A 20,536-nucleotide genomic window follows, 5' to 3' on the forward strand; every position below is an offset into this window, starting at 1 on the left:
CAAGCTGAACAGGGCCTCTGTGGAGAGTTTCTTTGTTTGACTCTTAAAACTCTTAAAGAACTAACATTGTTTGATGCCATGGCATAACATTACCACAGTAATGCCATATAACAATCCGCAGCATCTCTCTTACACAGTGTTTCATATCAAAGCCATTGACATATATATTTTCTGGATTGAGTGAGAGTGAGGCATTGTTGGCCAGAAGGCTACTGTGACTTTTAGAGTGGAAACAGGAGAGGTAAAACACACCCTCAATGAAAAGGAACACTGAATATGTCATATTTAAATAGAAATACCAGTGAATTTATAAAACTGAAATGTTTAACTTTGAATGTGGTCTAAATATTCTTTGACAAGTCCTTTTCAAGATGTACTTGGTTTATTTATAAAGCCAAAACCACACACACAACAGTAGATGAACCTTTATAATACAGAAACTCAACATTAAAATGCGCACAAAACAACACACTAGACAAATGCACAGAACACAAATGCTGATATACATCGCTTATCTCCTTATAAGGAAACTGTAAACTGCTTATAAGAAATAGAAAGATGGCCACATTTCTTTTTCAGTCTACAAAATTGTGCATTTCAGCCATTATCTCACACACTAAACCAAGTTACTCTGCTGAGTCTCACCTGGTTGAGCTTTTGTGTTGCAACTTCATGTTGTCTGCATGTCTCCTGGATGTTACAGTAATGTATGCTGTTCACTGACACTCCTGTGATCATTTAACAGTTACAGATTTTCACTTAAAATCACATTTGTTTGGCATCCTTAGACAAAACGTACAAAACTTGTGCACATCGTGTGACAAGTTGACACACACAAGAAGATGAACAAACAGCAGCTTAATATTTAATGTGAGCTGTAGATAAGATGTAGATATGCATGTGAGGATATAAATATATACTTTAAAGCTCAAAATGAAGATAGTCTCGCTGCACTGTGGGGATATCCTGCATTAACATACATTATACAATTATGTTAACTAACAATAACTTCATTACAACTCAGGTTTTAAGAGTGAGAGATTGTCACTAACATGAAAAGTCATGACTTAAAACTTTGCATCTGTCCTTTTTATATACACCAAATTCAACACTTTGTTACGGATCTTGGTAAGTTTTAATCCATATATAAATGGATTTACAACTGGAGGAATAAGTAGAAATTCAATTGCCATAAAATTATTGAGGTCTTGAGATAAATCAGCTGATCCAAATCTCATGTACAATAAATCCAGAAGCACAGATATTGAAAAAATAATTAGAGACACTAAATGTGGCATGCATGTCTGCATAAATTTCCCTTGCTTCTCCTTGGATGACATGCATGTTCTTATCAGATACATGTAAGACCAAATAATAAACACAAAATGTCCAAAGTAAAACAACATATTAAAATATGAGACTGCAGTGTTTGCTTTGACTGGTGAGCAAGCGAGAGAAACGACCATCCAGTTTACACAGTAGACCTTGTTTATGTGTGAGCCACATAACTTTGATCCTAGCAATGTAGCTGTGTTCATAAACATACAATAGAGAGGTAAAAGCCAGGAGAAAAACACAAAGACGGAGACTCTCTGTTTAGTCATGATCGAATGGTAAACTAGAGGTCGACATATAGCCACATATCTGTCATATGCCATCAGAGCTAAGATAGAAAAATCACAGCAGGTTGATGAGTGTATTACAAAACCCTGCAACATGCATCCAGCATAAGATATAACATGAGATGACAAAAGATCCAGAAGGAATTTGGGGTAAAAACCAACAGTTCCATACAGTGCATTGATGCATAGATTACACAAGAAGATATACATGGGTTCATGGAGGTTTTTATCTATAATAATGACAACAGTAAGAGCAACATTTCCCAACAGAATAATTAAATACCACAGTAAAGTTAGCAAGAAGAGAGCAATTCTTTGTTCCCATGTAAAATGTAAACCAGAAAGAGTAAACATTGTGACAACAGAAACATTATCCATCATCTTTAAATGTTTTTGAAATTTCAAAGCATAAAGAGAAGAGAAGAGGAGAATGAAGAGTACACAGAGACAGCACATCGTCTGCTCTGTGTGACCATGAGTGGTGACTGATACCTGCTGTAAATCCTTTTCTCCTTCTGTTGGAAAACAACTATTTGCCCTTGAGATTCAAACAGGCCAATCATTTGGATGTCAACGCTATCTTGGGAAGGACCAAAACTATCAACAAAAATGTTACCAGGGTTTTAGAAGTAAACTAAAGCCTCAACTTGCTATAATTAAAGTTTCAAAATCTAAATGATCAGTCTTTATTCAAACACAATTCACATGGTCTTCATTTTGAACAACGCTTAGAATATAACAATAACAAAACTGAATTAATGTATTAAACCGAATCATACACATAAGTGATGAGTTTGACTTAACAATGAAAAAGCATTTCTGTTACTGTTTCTCACCTGATTAGAACCGAAACTGACAACTTAAGACAATTTAGTTATAGACAGATGATATTTCTATAGGACAGGATTGTAATAAATATCACTGATGTAAACATTAAACAGCACAAATTATTGTAGTTGTTATAAAATTAGTGTTTGTAGTTTGCCTCTCATAGTCGGGTCGGACTAAGGTTGATAGTTAAGATCAAGTGCATACTTTAGCCGATGAGAAAATTAATGAAACTGGGATAGACTGAAGTGTTGAACAAATTAAAAACTGTTGGAAAACTTTAAAGACCACCTATTGCAACAAGAGTGAGTTCGACCCAGGCGGGGAGTTCGGGTCCTCTGAAACGAGGCCAATGTGGAAGTAACTTAGAACTACATTCTATCAAAAGGCCACCAGGGGGCGACCGTTTTGGTGTCAAAAGGACTTCCATCTCAATACAAGTCGATGGAGAATTCACCAACGGAGCCCATGGCACAAGCTACTGCCAAGAAATTTAAAGCACAGTTACCAAACTACTGATATTATATCTTCTAAAGCTTGATAAGCTTATGTTATGTATATGGCCTCAATTTCATATCACACAGCTTTGTATTATTTTGTTTTTGGCCTCCTTATTTATTTATATACTTATTTTATCTTTTCTGCTTTTGTATTGTAGCTTCTGGTTGTTGCAGTGCAATGCCATGATGCCTAAGCTACAAACTCTCAAATGGTCCTATATGAGTATGTTCACCTGTGTGTGTGTAATTGATACATCTATATCTCTTTTTATGATGTACAGTATATGTATTTGTGGATTTACTTAACCAGGTAGATGCTAAGAATCTGTGTGAAAACAATGTCCAAAAATTATTTCAGTATTCTGTTTAGTGACAAGCAAAAGTTCTCTAGTCCACTTGCTCAAAATACGACATTTCACTTCTTGTTATGAATGTTCATACAAGCATAACCACTCTACCCTCCAGACATTTATGTTTTTGTGTGCTTTAGAAATGTCCCACTCTGTTTTGGGTGGCGACCATCTGCAATTTAGGTCACTGTAAGAACAGTTAAGAGAAAGCACATGGTCGTGTAAGAGGCTGAAATTTTATGGCAGAAAATTATGCCAGGAACCGCTGACAACTCCCGCCACAGTCTCTTGACGCCGGCTGTGCCATCGTGGTCTTACAAGGTATGTGCGCTTGTCATAGAAAATGAAGGGGCCTCATTTAGTGGGTTTTTTGGCATTTTGATTTTTACGACAAAATGTCATCCTGTTATTCCCTGGGCAGTACTAACGACTCTAAATTGGAAAAAAATATTGTTTAACGGCACATCTGTTGCTCAGGGGGATCAGAAACAAACAAAAGATAATTATGAAACACATGTGATGTCATCTTTTGCCTATCTTTAAGACTGTACACTTTTCAAAACAGTTGGTCATACTGCACACACACATTTGTCATGAGTGATGTAAGGTTACTGTAATGACTTTCATTAGTCCCTCAGGCCTCCTTAGAGTCCATCTCTGCCATGACATCTCCAGTGTATCCTCAACAGGTACTCAAACATAGAGCTTGGGGAAATGTATAGATTATGAAAAAATTACATTATCAAGACATTAGACGCCACAAATGTAAGTTTAGCTCAACTTCACTGATGCAGTGCTTGATTGTGTCAATGCTTAAATGAGACCCCACGGGATGGGACACTGTATTTTTTATAGTAGATTAATTGAGTTGAAAATGGTCAACAGGTCATTATCTCCATTATCTCTCGAGGACAATTAAACACGCTTTGCTACCCTAGAGAGCCATCCAGGGTAACCAAAAGAAAACAAAGATGTTTTTCAGTTTAGCAAATGGTCAAGGAGAAAGAAGAAAACATTTTGAAAAGTGTATACATGTAATAAACAATATGTTCAGCCAGTGGTTTTATGACCCCACAGAAAATTATGATCACAAACGTACTGTAATTTCTTATTCATAGCACTTAGCACTAACAGTGACACCTTTATAGATGCATGTGTAGTCATTGGGCACTTCCCACTTGAGATGAATGACATCCAACGTGTAGCCCAAGTTGCCCGAATCTGAATGCTGACGCTAGGCCAAAGACTTCTGTAGTTAATTTTCAACCCAGGTCTGCACGACTCAAACCTTGTCTTAAAAGAGTAGTTAACAAGAATAAGTTAACCTTTGATACTAAAATAGTTACATCTCTTAACAATTTTATCCAAAAATCCTATGGGACACATAAGATAGAAAGGTTAAGGTTGTATCTTGAGGAGAACAGAGACAAAATGTTATGAGATGTGAATGAAAACTACAGTGACAACAGCTGCAAAATGCATGAGCTTAATTAAGTAACCAAGCTTAGTCATAAAATGCAGTAAAAGTGTGTTTTATGAAAGCTAAGGACTCTGTATGTTATCACTTGAAATGTATTGACAAGAAAGTAAAGTTCTGTGCTGACAGCAGTTGGGCTGTCACACTTAGGGTTGCCAACTGAATCAATCCCGTATTTAGAAACAAAATTACACATCCCGTATTGAGCTGAAAAGGGACGCACTTTGTCCCGTATTTTCTCCTCCACTTTTCTCAAAACTATAGACTGCAGCTTTAAGCAGGTCAGTTCTGTTAAAGATAAAGATTTATTTTATTCTGTTAAGTTAAGCAGGACAGATTTCTGTTAAAAAGATTTGTTATTTTGCACTAAAATCGTAATTGTTGAATAATAATTTGTTTTCCATGTATTTGTATCACTTAAAAACATGCATCGAATTAAATTCAGGTTTGAGTCAAATGATTTAAAAATCGTTTCACACACACAAAAAACGGCAAAGACTTTCACCAAGCCAGGAGGGGTGAACGCAATCGGGTCAACCGGCATGACCAACTGTCCCTTATTTGTTTTTCAGGGAGTTGGCAACCTTAATCACACTCAACAAACAAATATTTCACGCCCAGTGACGTGCTTGTTTCAAAGGTTTGTAAGCACAAGTTTTTATTCTTGGTGCAGTAATTACAATCCAGTGTGCTGTCTATAGTTTTCCACTGACTCTACTATATTATTATGCTGCAGTTAAAATGTGCAGTATAACATGCAGATATTCTCTGGCCATAAAAGGGTTAAGCAAGAGGCCCTGCCTACCTGTTACGTATTGTTAGGAAGTCTGCAGCTGAGTTAATGGGACTGAGAGCAGCCTTCAACTGGTAAGACACAATTTTCTCTCTTTCCTCCAACTTGTAGCTATATCTTCTCTCAAGTGTTATTCTGTAAGTAACTGCTGAACACTGCAACTGTTTCCATGTCTGTCTTTCTGTCTGTCTGTTGGGTATAAAAACAGAGAGGGAAAAACTGCACTTCAAGAACTGGGTGAAGAGCTAAATCCCAGCAAGACGCAAAGTGTGTGAGAGTCGTGACAGATAACAGCTTTTAACAACGCAGGGACAAGAATAGACAACACACAATAAGAGAGGAAATAACATTGCAGGTGAAAAACACTAAAAACCAGAAAACAAAAAGCAAACAAGATAAGAGACTGAAGGAGTTTTTGCAGCAGAAGCCTGCACAAGTTTAACTTACAGAACAGAAAGAGAAGAGTAAAAGAACACCATCATGTCATACCGTCTGTTTGAGGGAAAGGATCATGCATCCATCTACCAAAAGTACCGTATTACACCTCCAGAAGAGCTCAAGAACATTATTCTTCAATACCTAGACACGAAGGTATGACCAAATACAGTATACAGTTATTATACAGTACACTGTCATTATAGAGCATATAAGGCCTTTTAATATGGCATTCTGCTTATTTGGAGAACAAAACTGACAAGAAGTAAAGCACATCTGTTAAAATCCTCAGAAGGGACAGCCACATGTGCTGGCGGTGGATCTGGGATGCGGCACGGGTCAGAATTCTCGGCTACTGGCGCCGAACTTCCAGGAAGTGGTTGGTATCGACATCAGTGAGTGTCAACTGGAGGAGGCCAGAGCTGTGCCAGGGTACTCCAACATCACATACAGGTGTGTAAGCTGCTCCTTGTGGACATAACTACACTTTCTTTACAAAACAAGACCATTAAATCATCATGTTCCATCATTAAATATGTATATTTAAAGGAACAGTTCAACATTTGTGCTTGTTTGCTTTCTTGTTGAGGGTTAGATTCGAAGATTGAGCGGTCTCTCGTATGTATTTGTTCAATATGAAGCGGCCAGCAGATGGTTAGCTTAGCTTAGCATAAAACCTGGATCTTTCAGAAGAAATAGATGAAACAGTCCCACACATAATCAACCATAAACCACAAATTGTTGTATTTACATTTTGATTGTTGTTACATTTTCAGTCTTTATACTAAGTTAAGCTAACTGGCTAACTTTTACAATGGCTCTAAATTGTATGTATAATATCTGTATTTGTAGTTGGAGTTACAGGTATGATGTGTTCATTGTGTCTGCAGGAAGGGGACAGCAGAGGAGCTTCCATTTCCAGATGGCTCTGTAGACTTGCTGACGGCAGCATCAGCAGCCCACTGGTTTGACAAGTCACGATTCTTGGCTGAGGCAAGTCGAGTTTTAAAACCTCGCGGCTGCATGGCTCTGCTTGGCTTCAGTGACACTAACACCAGGTTCCACTACCAAACCTGTGGAGAAACAATCGGCCACATCTATGAAGAGGTGAGTGTGGACTTGGAATTTTAGAGGAATCAAGAAGCAAAAACATAGTATAATATTCATAGGAGCAGGTCCTCTTCCATGGAGCTCACCATGTTTCTACTGTAGCTCAGATACCACTAAATCCTACACACAGGTTCTTTGAGGGCCTCTGGTGGAATAATGTCTAAGGATATTTTTCTAACTTTTTTGCCACTTGGGGGCAGCAGAAGTCTAGAACTCTTCTTCTCTGTATTTTTTGTCTCTATCAATCCCTAAAGGTGCGTTCCCGTCAAACGTCGAGATTACATATAAAGTCAATGCAAAGATGCGAATAGACGCAAATTCGTGCCCGGCGACAAGATACACGTGTCACATGTGACGCAATGGATGTGTATGCCGCGAAATTTGCGTCAATGTACGAGTTGAAAATTTTGAACTTTTGTGGTGAATTCATGTGACTCCTTGCCGCCTATCAGCGTTGAGATTCTCCCGATGTCACTGACGTGCTATATCCCCAGTTAGCATAGCTGGCTTTCCCAAATAAATACCAAAAAAGAAAAGACTTCGTCGAGGGACTTTTCAGGGCCAGCATCTAATGGCTGTTGTTTGCACTTTAATGTACTTTCGTATCGGCTTCAGCCTGAAGCTGTGGTAGTTGCAAGGTGAAAGTTCAACACTTCTAAAACGCATCTTATTTCATTTTTACATTTTCAAATACATAGTGATCATAACACTTATTTACATTCTTCAGGTGAAGCAGAAACTGAAGCCATACACTAGCAGTCCGGTGGGTGTAGCTGATGGTAAGCTAGAAGAGCTTTACCGTGCCATTCCTTTCCCAGACAAAGAGAGGTAATACCACACCAATACCTAATGATGCCAGAAATTGTCACAGTGCAGTATTTGATTTTCTTTTTTTATGTAATAATAACACATCTTTATGTAACGATACAACAGGATTGAGTCTATTCCGGTGAACTGTCCGATCTCAGTGAGGAACTTTGTGGGTTTCATGCAGTCCTGGTCCATGTTTCAAGCTTACAATAAGAAAGACCCCCAGACTGCTGAAAACCTACTGCTCAGCACACAGAAGAGGTAACCTACACACACACACAAATGCATTCAAACTGAGATATAGAACAGATAACTGTACATTATAAACTAATTTTTGTCTTCTTCAGTCATCCTTTAAAAAATAAATAAATTAACCATCCAAAGTTTTTTAGTGTTGCTCTGAGCACTGAGTTGAGTAATCATTCACTGCATTGTTTCACAGGTTTCTGGAGGTGATGGGAGTCACGTCTCCTGACACTGAATTAGAGTGGCAAATGGAATATTACTGTGTCCTGGCATCAAAACCAAGATAATCAACAATATACAGGGATGTGTGTTTTCAGAGACAGAGATGTGTGTGTCTGTATCTCAGAGATATTGAAATAAACATATCTGGATATACCGTTTTCCAAGCAATTTTCTTGCAAACTCACTTCAGTCTAACTGGATATGTTATCTGGCAGACTTATCACCTTTACAACACTGCTGGTGTGTCACTTAAGAGACATAAGAAAAAATGTTGAGACCTATTAACAATAGATCTCCTGTTATACTGTTATCTTCTGTTAATATATAACAAGAATTCATGACAAGATGACTGGTTACTGGAAACAAAGGAAGCTTGTCAGTCTAACTTTATAGATAACCTCTACTGTAATATGCCAGTTTTCTTAAACATAAAGTGTATTTCATTTGGCAGTGAAACTACCTAAAAAAACAGTTTCCCAATAGCACAGCTGATGTCTTGCTGCCTTGAAGGCACACTGAGAGGTTACATAACTTGAATTCTGGTATGCTTTGGTTTAAAGGAGGAGACAGGTATTTTTAAGCCAAGCTCTTGAAAAAAAATGTCATAGTTGGCGGGCCCATTTATTTGTTATAACTGCTTCACTGGCCATTCTTTATTCTCTGCTCTCTCTCTCAGTAGGTAGAAGATGCTTTGTGCTTTGCTTTGTGCAACATCAATGAAGCTGAAGCACCTAATGTTCATGGCTCATAAAGTAACTGAAGGCAAACAAATCTGTGCGGTAAAAATGCATCTTTTCAATTCCATTTAATTTTTATTTATATTCTCACAATCATAAATAACAGCATAAGTTATCTCAGGGCACTTTTCACGTAGAGCAGGTCTAGACCGAGCCTTTTATTTTACAGAGACCCAACATTCCCCCATGAGCAAGCAATTGGTGACGGCAGCAAAGAAAAACTCCCCTTTAACAAGAAGAAACTCTAGGTCTAGCTCTAGGTGGGCGGACTCTGCCTTGACCAGCTGGGTTTCATAAACAAATGAGAAATAAAATACACAAGTGATATTATACATTTATACATGTTCTGTTTTATTTTGATTCATCGTACATATGGAAATGAAATGTATCTATGGAAATGAAATGTATCTATGTTACATGTAACTTGTTTTTTTCTATATACAGCTGCATTCAACACAAATTTTCCCTTGTGGACAATAAAATATATCTTATCTTATTCACTTCTGCTGACCACCACATGTACTGTTGATGTTTCTCATGGGGTGTCACATTTCTACAACACTGACAATGAATACATGACCTCCTTTGGTTAAAGAGTATCATGAGAATAAGAAATATGAGAAACCAGCCAGTAGATTCAGACAGGGGAGTGTTGCACATGGGATGCTATTGTAATGCTTTCACAAATACCATTCTTTACTCACCCACATCATCTCTGTGGCTTTTTATTGGTTCTGACAGAAACACATACCATCACGTGACCCATACGCTGACCCTTACTCACACAGACCTTTGAGCCTGACCTGGATTTTCATTGAATGTGATTATCATGGGTTACATTCAATGTGTTTAACATCAATGCATTTGTTATGCACAGAAAGAAGTTCAAAATATGTCACATCTGTCATGGATAATCATTGTTTTTAGACACTTAGTGTTTTTATTCTTTTGGTTTCCCACGTTGCACTGCTGTTGTCGAGTCCCTTTATGGTGTTTATGTGCTCTTTATTTTCCCCAGCCAATCGGTTCCTTGCATGTTCCCCTATCCAGTTCCCCAATTTGTATTTTAGCCCTGGTTTTCAGTTCAGTCTTTCAGTCTTTTTGTTCAGTTTTGTTTTGTCCTTGTTTTGTTCTGCTTTGGCTGCTATATTTGGATTAAAAAAAGTGATACTTCAGTATCTGCAACCCCCTGTGTCCTTCATCTTGGTCCATCTCCACTTACTGCCCTGAGAACATTATATAAAAAATCATTTAGGAGCTGTCCCTTTAAAGGGTCTCATTGTCAAACACACCATGTTTCAGTAGAAGTAGTGGGACCTCCCAGCTCCCAAGTACCCCACTGTTTCTCTCTTTTGTCTCTCTATGTGTGTATATGCGTGTGTGTGTGTGTGTGTGTGTGTGTGTGTGTGTGTGTGTGTGTGTGTGTCTATCTGACTGCAGGCAGAGATAATACAGTCTTTTCAACGTGGAAGATAGCTCCTCTTTTCCACTGAAAAAAAGTCTTCTTATTCTAAATCTGCTGTTCAGAAAGTTAGTCAGTAAAGCAGTATCCACCAGCTATGGCTTACCGTCTGTTTGAAGGCAAGGATCATGCTGCTTCCTATTGGAAGTACAGGATTTGTCCATCAGATCACCTGATACAACAGGTGCTTGACTTCCTGGAAAAACAGGTAAGCAGGGTGGCTTCACCATTTATTGTTCTGAATTTTAAATTAAACTCGGCATTACTAAGTTTCCTCAAAAGGACTGCAGACTTCAAACATGTTATGCTGTTTTTCATCTTATTACTAATGGATAATGTATAATGTCTTATAGCACATTGCCTATTTTGTCAGAAAGGTCAGCCCTATGAGCTTGCAGTGGATGTGGGCTGTGGCTCAGGTCAGGGCACTTTGCTGCTGGCCAAACACTTTGCTTCTGTGGTGGGGACAGATGTGAGTTCTGCCCAGCTGGAAATGGCTGTGCAGCATGCTAAAGAGCCAAACATCACATATAGGTAAGCATGAGCTAACTGAGACAAAATGTTTTAAACACTAGAGTCTGTAGAAAATATATTTCACATAAAATACAAAAAACATATTGAAAGCATTCTGCAGGCAAACAGGACTTTTTTCCTTTTGACATAATTAAGTCAATTTAAGTCTATGGATAAAGAGGGTTACCTAAATCTGAGATCAAGCAACCCTTATAAAATGCACAGTTAGGCTACGGTATATGTTTGAAGGGAAAAAACCCCCAATACATGACATAAGATCGCATTTTTTCCTCAACTCTGAGAATGTGTTAAGCTACTTAATCGAAACTTGGCCAAAGCAGGAACAATGAGACCCTTGTTTGGTGAAAGTCGGTCACGCAGTGAGGCCCATACAACAGAACAAATGAACTCTTAACACAGGATAGTGTTGTTTGGATTCTCACACTTTAAAGTTGAGTTTAGGAGTGATGGATTTTAAATTACACTCAATTACAATTATTTTATAATTTATTTGAAAACAAAAATACCAGATACATTTTGAATTAATCTGCAATTCATTTATTCTGGCAATTCATGTAGTATTATTAATATTGTTATTATTCACATTTTTTGTCAGCAAGTTTTCTTCCACTTCACTGATTTTCCAAAGTTGCAGTGATTAATCCTCTGTGCAGAGCATGATGGGAATAAAGACAGCAAGAAACAGGCAAAGTTCAAATCAGTGAACTGTGACAGAGAAGGCATGCAAAAAAATCACAGTGAGTGCAGTAAACGATCACACCAGACATTCAGTGTGCACATCTAAAATGAATGTAAATTAGAGCCACTAAGTGCACTAAGCCCTGGGTTAATATTCACACAGCAAATTTAAAAAGTTGGTAGATAATTCAAGAGCTGGTACCTCACAAACTCGTAACCTTTATACTGCCAGTAGCTTTGTTCTGGATCAACATCACACACGCTGTAGGTCCATGTGTTCACTAGAAAAAATATTTCATGCTGCAAATTTCTGCTATTGTTCCATCTTTAGACAGTGTGTGGCTGAGGAGCTGCCATTTGCTGACAGCTCAGTGGACCTGATGACAGCCATGTCTGCCTTCCACTGGTTTGACAGGCCACGCTTTCTCAAGGAGGTCCACAGAGTCCTGAAGCCTCATGGCTGCTTGGCTCTGCTCAACTACACCATTGACATGGAGCTCAGCTACCCCGACTGCTGCCCTCAGACACTCAACCAAGTCTGCAAAGAGGTTCTTACAGAATATTGATTATATGAATATATTCACACACATATATAATATATGAGTCATTTTATTGTGACTGAGCACTCTTACATCCTCAACCACATCTGCAGAGCTGGATATGAGACCTTTTTCTATTGTGAAGACACTTAAGTTATGGGCACTGATTTCAGGGCACATGGTCAAGTAAGCGGCACATATACAGTTAACCTACATCAACATGCATTCATAATTACTCAATAAATCAATAATGCACTCTCAATGTTGCTGTCCTAACTAGATCAGTGGTTTCCAACACGTTTTTTTTTCTCCATTTTTCCATTTTTTGACATATCTGTGTAGTTTTGTTATTGGGACGATGGGGACAGAGTTCAAGAGGTACCTCGACACCTTAACACATATTGCTACATAGTTCCCACCCAGATGGGCTCCTGCAGACCTTTTGAGGTGTTATGGAGGAAATCTTGAAACAATGAAAGAATAAGACACATCATCATACATATATGTTGTACATGTAGGGGACGTATGGTCCCAGGGTGCCTTGGCACTGTCACAGCATCTGAATCTACAAACAAGCCTATATAAAGTAACAGCTAAAACCCCTTCAATACCCAGGTAACCAACATAGAAGCCCAATATATTCCTCCCTATAGTGGCGGTTAGCTTTCTTCACACTATAAAAAGTACCTGAGCCCCTATTTCACTTATTTGGTGGAGTGGAGGTAGTGAGTTGGTGGATCTGTTATTCCAAGATAAAAACAAGGAGACAGTGAGTTGAAGAGACAGCCTCGTATGTGTTACTACAATCAGTCACATCCTCATGTCATATTCATTGAGATTTTCTTGCAGGAATGTTGCACAGCCTTGCATAAAAAATGAACCACAGCATCATCTGGTGGATATTATGGGTAAAATATTCATCAACTGAATGGTACAACTCATCTCAATGCAGTTAGGTTGCATATAATTTTTTCAACAAGTCAACAAATGATCCAGCTGTTGAAATCAGACACCATTAAAATGTTGAATAAAGATATGAACACAAACTCTGCATACATTTCACACACAGATAAGTAGGAGTTTGAACTACTTTATTGTTTAGTAGATGAAGCAGACAGAAGTAATGGTGTTATGAGTCCTCATCTCTTGGTGTTTATCAGTTTTATGCAGCCTTGCATCCTTACCGCAGTCCTCACCTCGGCCCCAGCTCGATTGAGTTGTATAGGGAAGCCTACGAAACCATCCCTTACCCTGACAAAGAGTGGTGAGTGACAGCTGACATCTTTGTTCCCACACATACAGACTCAGATCTGAAGATTTTCATCAGCCAGCAGCTCGTTGTGTCATGCAAAAACATGTTTAGTCACAAACATGAAAGTAGGCTGGCTTTAATTTTTGGGCAGACTTGAATTTCTCTCATTCTTGCATATTCTACTGGGTGTAATTTCACTAATAGCCTTCTCTATTTAACTGGGTGTAACGCTAACTAAAGACAGATGGATTTGTATCTACACCAAATTCCACATTGAATTCATAAAAATGTTTGTACATGTATGTTTATCTATTGACTGCACATGTACATGTATGTTTTTACTGTATGCATTGCAGGCAGGAGTGTATGTGGGTGAGAAAGCCCATGCCTCTGTCCAGCTACATGGGGTTGGTGGAGTCTTTCTCCAGTTATCAGGCTCTGCTGAGAGATGACACGGAGAAGGCTATCAGACTTTCCGAAGACATCTGTCAAAGGTAAATCATGCCTTACATTTAATAATTGCAGTTTAATACACGTATTTGTCCATAACTGATATGTACATTAACCTGATGAACATACAAAGTACATGATTGATTTCTTTTGACAAACTGGAACAAAATGTAGCCCACGACCAACATTTTACATGGAGGTTTCATAAATACTTTAACATGCTGGAGAGATATGATGAAACTCTCTGTCTCCTGTGCTCCTCTCCCCAGGTTCATGTCGGTAATGGGGGTCACCTCTGCACAGACAGAGGTGGTGGTGGGTGTGAAGTATTTCTACCTGCTGGCCTGTAAATCACAGCAAGCCTGACTCCTGTCAGCACTCACATTTGCAAAGTCATGAATGTAGTGAAAGACACAGAAATGTGTGCTACTGTACCATCTGGGGTTTTACAAACTTTTCTGTGTTTTTTTTTTTTACATTTAAAATATGGAAATTTAAATGGAATAACAAGTTTTACAATAACAATTTGAACTCTTTGCTACAAATGCCAGTAATTTAAAGGAACAGTTTGACATTTTGGGAAATACTATTTGCTTTTTTTTGTTATGAGTTACATGATGATACCACTCCTTTCTGTAGAGTAAATATAGGCTATAGCTGGATCCAGCAGACTATTAGCTTAGCACAAAGACTAGAAACAAGGAATATAGTTAGTCTTGTGTGAACCGTGTGTCATTTTTACACTTAGATCCAGCTACATTGTCACCATAGAGACATGAGAGACGTATTCTCATCTAAAGCTTTCCTAAAATATCAAAGTAATACTTTAAATTACACTAAATACTGTTTTATATAAAACCTGCAAACATCTAAATTGACTCTACATTATCTTTATCAAACATCCCTCTTCCTCTCATTTTAAGGTGCTTGTTAGTGATTTAGTGAAATGTGCTGAAACCTACCATGTATCCATTTAATAATTTTGGAATGAATGGCTCACCCTTCCTGTGTGAGGGTCAGACAAGCTGTACAATATAATAAATTGGAGAGGTTGTTTTACAAAGTACCACTAGAGGGAAGCATTTGATCAAAAGTATCAGTGATAATTGGCATGGCATAATATACTCTAGTCAGGACAATTTTCATAACTTCATAACCTCATCACCGACACATGATCATATATAAATAAAAAGTGACTTATATCACAACTGTGCTCTCTTGTCATGTTTTACCTGTATACAGTATCAGCACCATTCTCTTGAAGGAGAAAGTGAAACATATTAAATTGATGTTCTTTATTAAAGTCTCTTTGGGTATGTGAATTAACCTCAACACACATTTAACATATGAGCAAACACAATCAGCTGTCTATAACTCATAAGTTGTAACATGGCCCAAACCTGGAATACATGCAGTCACTAAAAATTACTTTCAGAGACCCCTCTGTGTATTTAAAGTCCTATTAACCAAATTATGTTTCTTGATAGATTTACCTGTGATTGTGTTCAGAAAATTGAAGATTTTTATTTATTTTATTCCAATTTTTCCAGAAACCTCATTAAGTACATCTACTATATTTGGGCCTGAATTTGTGCTTTTGTTTATCACTTTAGTATATTCTCTGAGATCTTCTAATTATATCTTTGTCTTCCAACATCTCTGATACAACTACAGTTTTTCTAAAATGTGAAATTGCAGACTACCACAGATACAGCACAGTATTTGTGTGCCTAAGACATTTTTATGGTTTGCAGAAAAGCTCCAGAATAATCCGTCTTCTCCTTCTATTGGTCGTATTTATCTATTTGTTCTTTACAGGGAGCTCCTCGGCAGGAACATGCCATTTATACTGTCTGTGCTGTTGAATAATCCTGTGTTTGGGCCTGTGATCCTTTATCAGTCTCACATCATGTTTGTAATGCTTGTCACACTCGATACACTGAAATCCCCCTCCATCTTTACACCTGGGCGGAATTGTTCGCATCAATCATTTTCTATCACTGAAAGATCTGCTGTGATATACCCTTACACTTTTTTGACTTTATCCACTTTCTCACAGATAGAAACATCCCAGGTGCCCCTTGTGTTAAGTCTGGTCTCTTCTTTGAGTTCTGAATCATCTGTTTTAGTGTTGGCAGTGCAGAGGGAAGCTCCAGTCCTTTTTTTAAGTAGCTGCTGGCTTGACTTTAGGCCATGGCTTGACTCTGTTTGACTGATGCAGCTGTTCTGAGTGTTTATATTTTCTGCACCTGGTAGCACCAGACCAGCAAGTTATCAGTTTTTATCTTCTGGCAGGCAGCTTTTTCATTTTCCAACTTGAACCCAGCTCTGTTCCAATGTGTGGATGTGTTTGTGTGAACAGTATACTGTATCTTAAACAGTAATCACAAAGAGTTATTTTGTGGTCAAAGCCATCACAGAGTATCTTACTATCTGTTGGATTCTTCTGTTGACCTACATGCAGTGCAGTGCATCATGTTATTGGTATGAAGGATTGTTGGCGCCGTGCTGTAGTACAAAGAGGCAACTTCAGTGCCACTGTGTTTTAAGCCTGACTGTAAAAAGCTTGAATGTTCTGAATATATATTATAGTTATCACAGTTTAAATGATTTGTGTCTTTGTCTTCACCATTTATTGTAGTGATGGACAAGAATGTAGTAATACTCAGTAAACATGCAAAAAAGTAAAAAAGTAATATCTTAACATTTTTTATTATAATGGCGTCACAAACCTAGAGTCTCAGAACTTCGAGTCAGCAACAAAGAAGGTAATCACACATGCATAAAGCTTCTAAAATAACATTTATCATCAACTTAAGTGAAAATATATTAATGTTAGTCATCTAAGTCAGTAATGAATGCAATGTGTGGATGAGTGAAATACGTGATAATTGCAAACAAAACAAAAAACCCTAACCCATCTGGCTGGTGGAGGCCTGGAAGACACCTAAATAGGCTGAGGAATAAACTACCCAGGTGGAGATACTTTCATGATGTGAAATCATGCCCACTAATTCCTGGGCCAGGAAGCCAAAGCAACCTTTTAAGCAAAAGGAAGAGAGGAACAATGGTGACTAATACAAATTGAGAGTTTCGATTAACATCTGTTATCTGTTGTTGCAGCTGTATGAGCTGCAATATGAGCTCAGATATCCAAATATTTGCCATTGTCTGGAAGATTATTGATGGAAAACACAGCTTAAACCACTTCTTATGCACCTGCTGAAAAAATTCGGCACACTTCAAATGATTTATTATTGATGTGTTTTGAATATGTCCTTAATCTTGAAGTTATACATATAGATATGTATCATAAAAATAAAGGATATGGTTGTTGATTTTCTATATTTTTGGTACTGACAATTGTTGTGATATGCATTTCCTAAACAAACTACCATGACCAAGCTCTCTATGGTGAAGGAACATTTCAGCTAGAGCAATTATGTAGCTCATTGATGTGGTTTCAATAGTTTTTGGACAACAATGGAGTACTACGGCACAGAGGAATACAATATATCAGGCTCTGGATACACATACAGTACTTGTAAGTAGGATCAATTCATTGTTGGTTATATGAGCTTTGTTGACAACAAGAAAATTATGGAAAATCACCAGCCTTATCTTTTAAATACTGGATATTTCAGGAGTCATACACAACAAGAAGTCCACCCCATAAAGATGATCAAATGAAACTACTTTTCTGCACTAATTTGAATATGCAAATATGTGCTAGGGCTTATTTGCATACTCATTTGTATTGATCAGAGGAAACATCTCTCTGTCTTCTCCTCCCATTTAAGTCAAAGGGGATTTCACTGATCAAAAACAAGTGCTCTAAAATCATTTTTAGGTGTTAAGTGTAAGTGTGTGTATTAGAGAGCGAGAGAGATAGCATCTTTGAAGTCTTTCATCTTCCTGTGTGACAGCTGAAGATGGACTTTCTACCTCTTTATGTCAATGGTGCCAGGCTACTCGCCCTTTCGGTGTACTCTTGATCTGCTCAAATCCGGCAGAGTGAGTTGGACCGACGTCAAACTGAATGAGTTTTTCTGTCAAACAGTGAACATATCCGGTGTGTCTGCTCTACAGATGTTTCCATCTCCTCAATGAAAGTGATGTAACACTATTCGCAGGATCTCTGCTAAAACTAAAAGCCCTACTTGACAACTGCGGATATTTACAAAATCTCCCTTACATGTCCAACTAATTGGAGATATGATGACTGTGAAGGCCATGGGATATGAGTCACATCATTTTCATACTCGTCAAACCATCCACTGACCCCTCAGGCCAAAAGATGGGGGCATTGTCATTCTAGAAGAGACCACTCCCATCAGGATAGAAATCTTGATCACTCAGAACTTTGTATTGATTTGCAGTGAGTCTTCCCTCTGAGACAAGTGGAGCCAAAAAATGCCAGCAAAATGCCCCCCACAGCATAACAAAGCCACCAGACCCACTCAGACCTGTGACAGTTTTCCCTTTACTTTGCCCCTGTCTTTATAGAGACATTTTACACCTAATCTAAAGGAACCCTTGAGGGGAAAATGGATATTGGGAGCCACTAATATCACTGCTATCTTAAAATGTCTAGAATGTGGCTCAATACAGCACCAGTCAAATGTTTGGACACACTTTGTCATTCCAGGGAATGGGAAGGTGTGTCCAAACTTTTGACTGATGCTGATTGTCAAATGGGAGCCTGGTAGACGTTAACTTGCAACACGAAGGTACTCACCATGACGTACCTATGACTTTAGTTTTAAAAACAGCCCTTTGCCTTTATATTGGTGTTCTGTGAGCACATCAGTGATTAGTTTTTTTGCTAATTTATTCCACATGGAGAACATTTAGTTTTATAACAAAGCTCTTCTTATTTTTCAGTACAGCCTGGTGGTTATAGTTAAAATGCAGCACAAGTGAAGCATACACAGAGTATAAAACAGTATTTTGCATTATTATGACATAGACATTAGTCATGATCCTGCTTTCTTTTACTCCTTAAATTAATCAGACAACACACTGGCATCTGGGTCGTGTGGTCCAGCAGGGAGAGCTAAGCCCCCAGTATATCACTTTGTTTCTACGTGATTAAAATTAAAGCCACTGGGGCTACTGTCACCGCCGCTGCAGTCACAGTGTCAGACAGATTGAAATTGACAGCCAGATGTTACATTAATGTGCATATACAGTAACTGGTGGTGTAATTGTTTTTCCAGTTTCGAGATGAAAACATACTCTCTACTTTGCATTTGTAAATGCCTCAATATCAATAAAATCTTACATAAATATATTCAGCTTTAAAGTGAGCACAAAGAAGCTATAATGCATGGAGAAAGCCTTTTCTGTAAATTTACTATCCTCAAAAATCTGCTGAAAACAGCTTTAAAGTGGATCCATCAAAGTACTTTAAAATTTGTGGAAGAAACGGTGGGTGGGGGTGTATCTCCTTTATCTTGGAGGAGATACATTTCTGCTAAATTTGGCCATTTTTATCCTGTAGGCCTAGTTTCCAGCTTAAACTTGGTTAACTCATGACAAATGCTGTAAATGGCTATTTTTGGACAAGCAATGGCCACAGGATTGATATTAACCCTCCTGTTGTCCTTGATTCAAGGAAGGAAGGGAGGAAGAAGGAAGGAAGGAAAGGAGGGAGGAAGGAAGGAAGGAAGGAAGGAAGGGAGGAAGGAAAGGAGGAAGAAGGAAGGAAGGGAGGAAGGGAGGAAAGAAGGACGGAAGGAAGGAAGGGAGAAAGGAAAGAAGGGAGGGAAGGAAGGAAGGAAGGAAGGAAGGGAGGAAGGAAAGGAAGGAAGGACGGAGGAATTAAGGAAGGAAGGAAGGTAGGAAAGGAAATAAGGAAGGGAGGAAGGAAAGGACGGAAGGAAGGACGGAGGAAATAAGGAAGGAAGGAAGGTAGGAAGGAGGGAGGGAGAAAGGAAAAGAGTAAGGGAGAGAGGAAGGAAAGAAGGACAGAGGAAAGAAGGAAGGGAAGGAAACAAGGAGGGAGGAAGGAAGGAAGGAACAGTTAAAACATATGGGGTCAATTTGACCTGGGAGGACGACAGGAGGGTTAATTCAAGTGTGTACAGAGAGTAATGTGATGCCATCATGAAGTGTGTCCAAAACACAACATGTATAAACATATTAATTACACTGATTGGACACAACATTAGCTCGACCTTGTTCCATCAGTGAAATGAGCTGAGTGTCTACTTCACAGTCATGGAGGGGAGACGAAGATGAAAGTGAGGAGATTGGGTTTAATGCCCTCAAGATACCTCTAACCCTGAATTGAACACAACACCCTATGGCAGCAGGAGATAAATCCTAATATTTTTGTATCCAGCATGCAGAAAGCAGATGTTTTATGACTTTTAGATGAACACTTTCCAAGTCAGTGTTGGGCTGCAGACATCAAAGTTGACAGAAACTAATTAAATATTTCACTTTTCAAGAGGTTTTGGAAACGATAAACAGAAGGAGGAAATTCC

General features: G+C 38.3%; 3 protein-coding genes across 3 annotated transcripts; 2 read left to right on the top strand and 1 right to left on the bottom strand.

Moving 5' to 3' along the window:
- Positions 1–1,067: 1,067 nt before the first annotated feature.
- LOC128368331 (olfactory receptor 49-like) lies at positions 1,068–2,003 on the bottom strand. Its single transcript, XM_053329121.1, has one exon. The coding sequence runs from the start codon at positions 2,001–2,003 to the stop codon at positions 1,068–1,070; it is 936 nt and encodes a 311-aa protein (XP_053185096.1).
- Positions 2,004–5,393: 3,390 nt separating this feature from the next.
- Positions 5,394–9,518, top strand: zgc:162396 (uncharacterized protein LOC555292 homolog). The gene is made up of 7 exons (XM_053329017.1): positions 5,394–5,644; positions 5,779–6,161; positions 6,298–6,458; positions 6,896–7,112; positions 7,843–7,943; positions 8,049–8,186; positions 8,368–9,518. Exons 2-7 carry the CDS (start codon positions 6,051–6,053, stop codon positions 8,456–8,458), a joined length of 819 nt encoding a protein of 272 aa, XP_053184992.1. The 5' UTR covers positions 5,394–5,644; positions 5,779–6,050; the 3' UTR covers positions 8,459–9,518.
- Positions 9,519–10,499: 981 nt separating this feature from the next.
- zgc:162780 (uncharacterized protein LOC555377 homolog) lies at positions 10,500–14,590 on the top strand. Its single transcript, XM_053329022.1, has 6 exons — positions 10,500–10,800; positions 10,966–11,126; positions 12,136–12,352; positions 13,504–13,607; positions 13,952–14,089; positions 14,315–14,590. Exons 1-6 carry the CDS (start codon positions 10,690–10,692, stop codon positions 14,409–14,411), a joined length of 828 nt encoding a protein of 275 aa, XP_053184997.1. The 5' UTR covers positions 10,500–10,689; the 3' UTR covers positions 14,412–14,590.
- The last annotated feature ends 5,946 nt before the right edge of the window (positions 14,591–20,536 follow it).

This window comes from Scomber japonicus, chromosome 11 (assembly GCF_027409825.1).
Source record: "Scomber japonicus isolate fScoJap1 chromosome 11, fScoJap1.pri, whole genome shotgun sequence".
Taxonomy (NCBI): domain Eukaryota; kingdom Metazoa; phylum Chordata; class Actinopteri; order Scombriformes; family Scombridae; genus Scomber; species Scomber japonicus.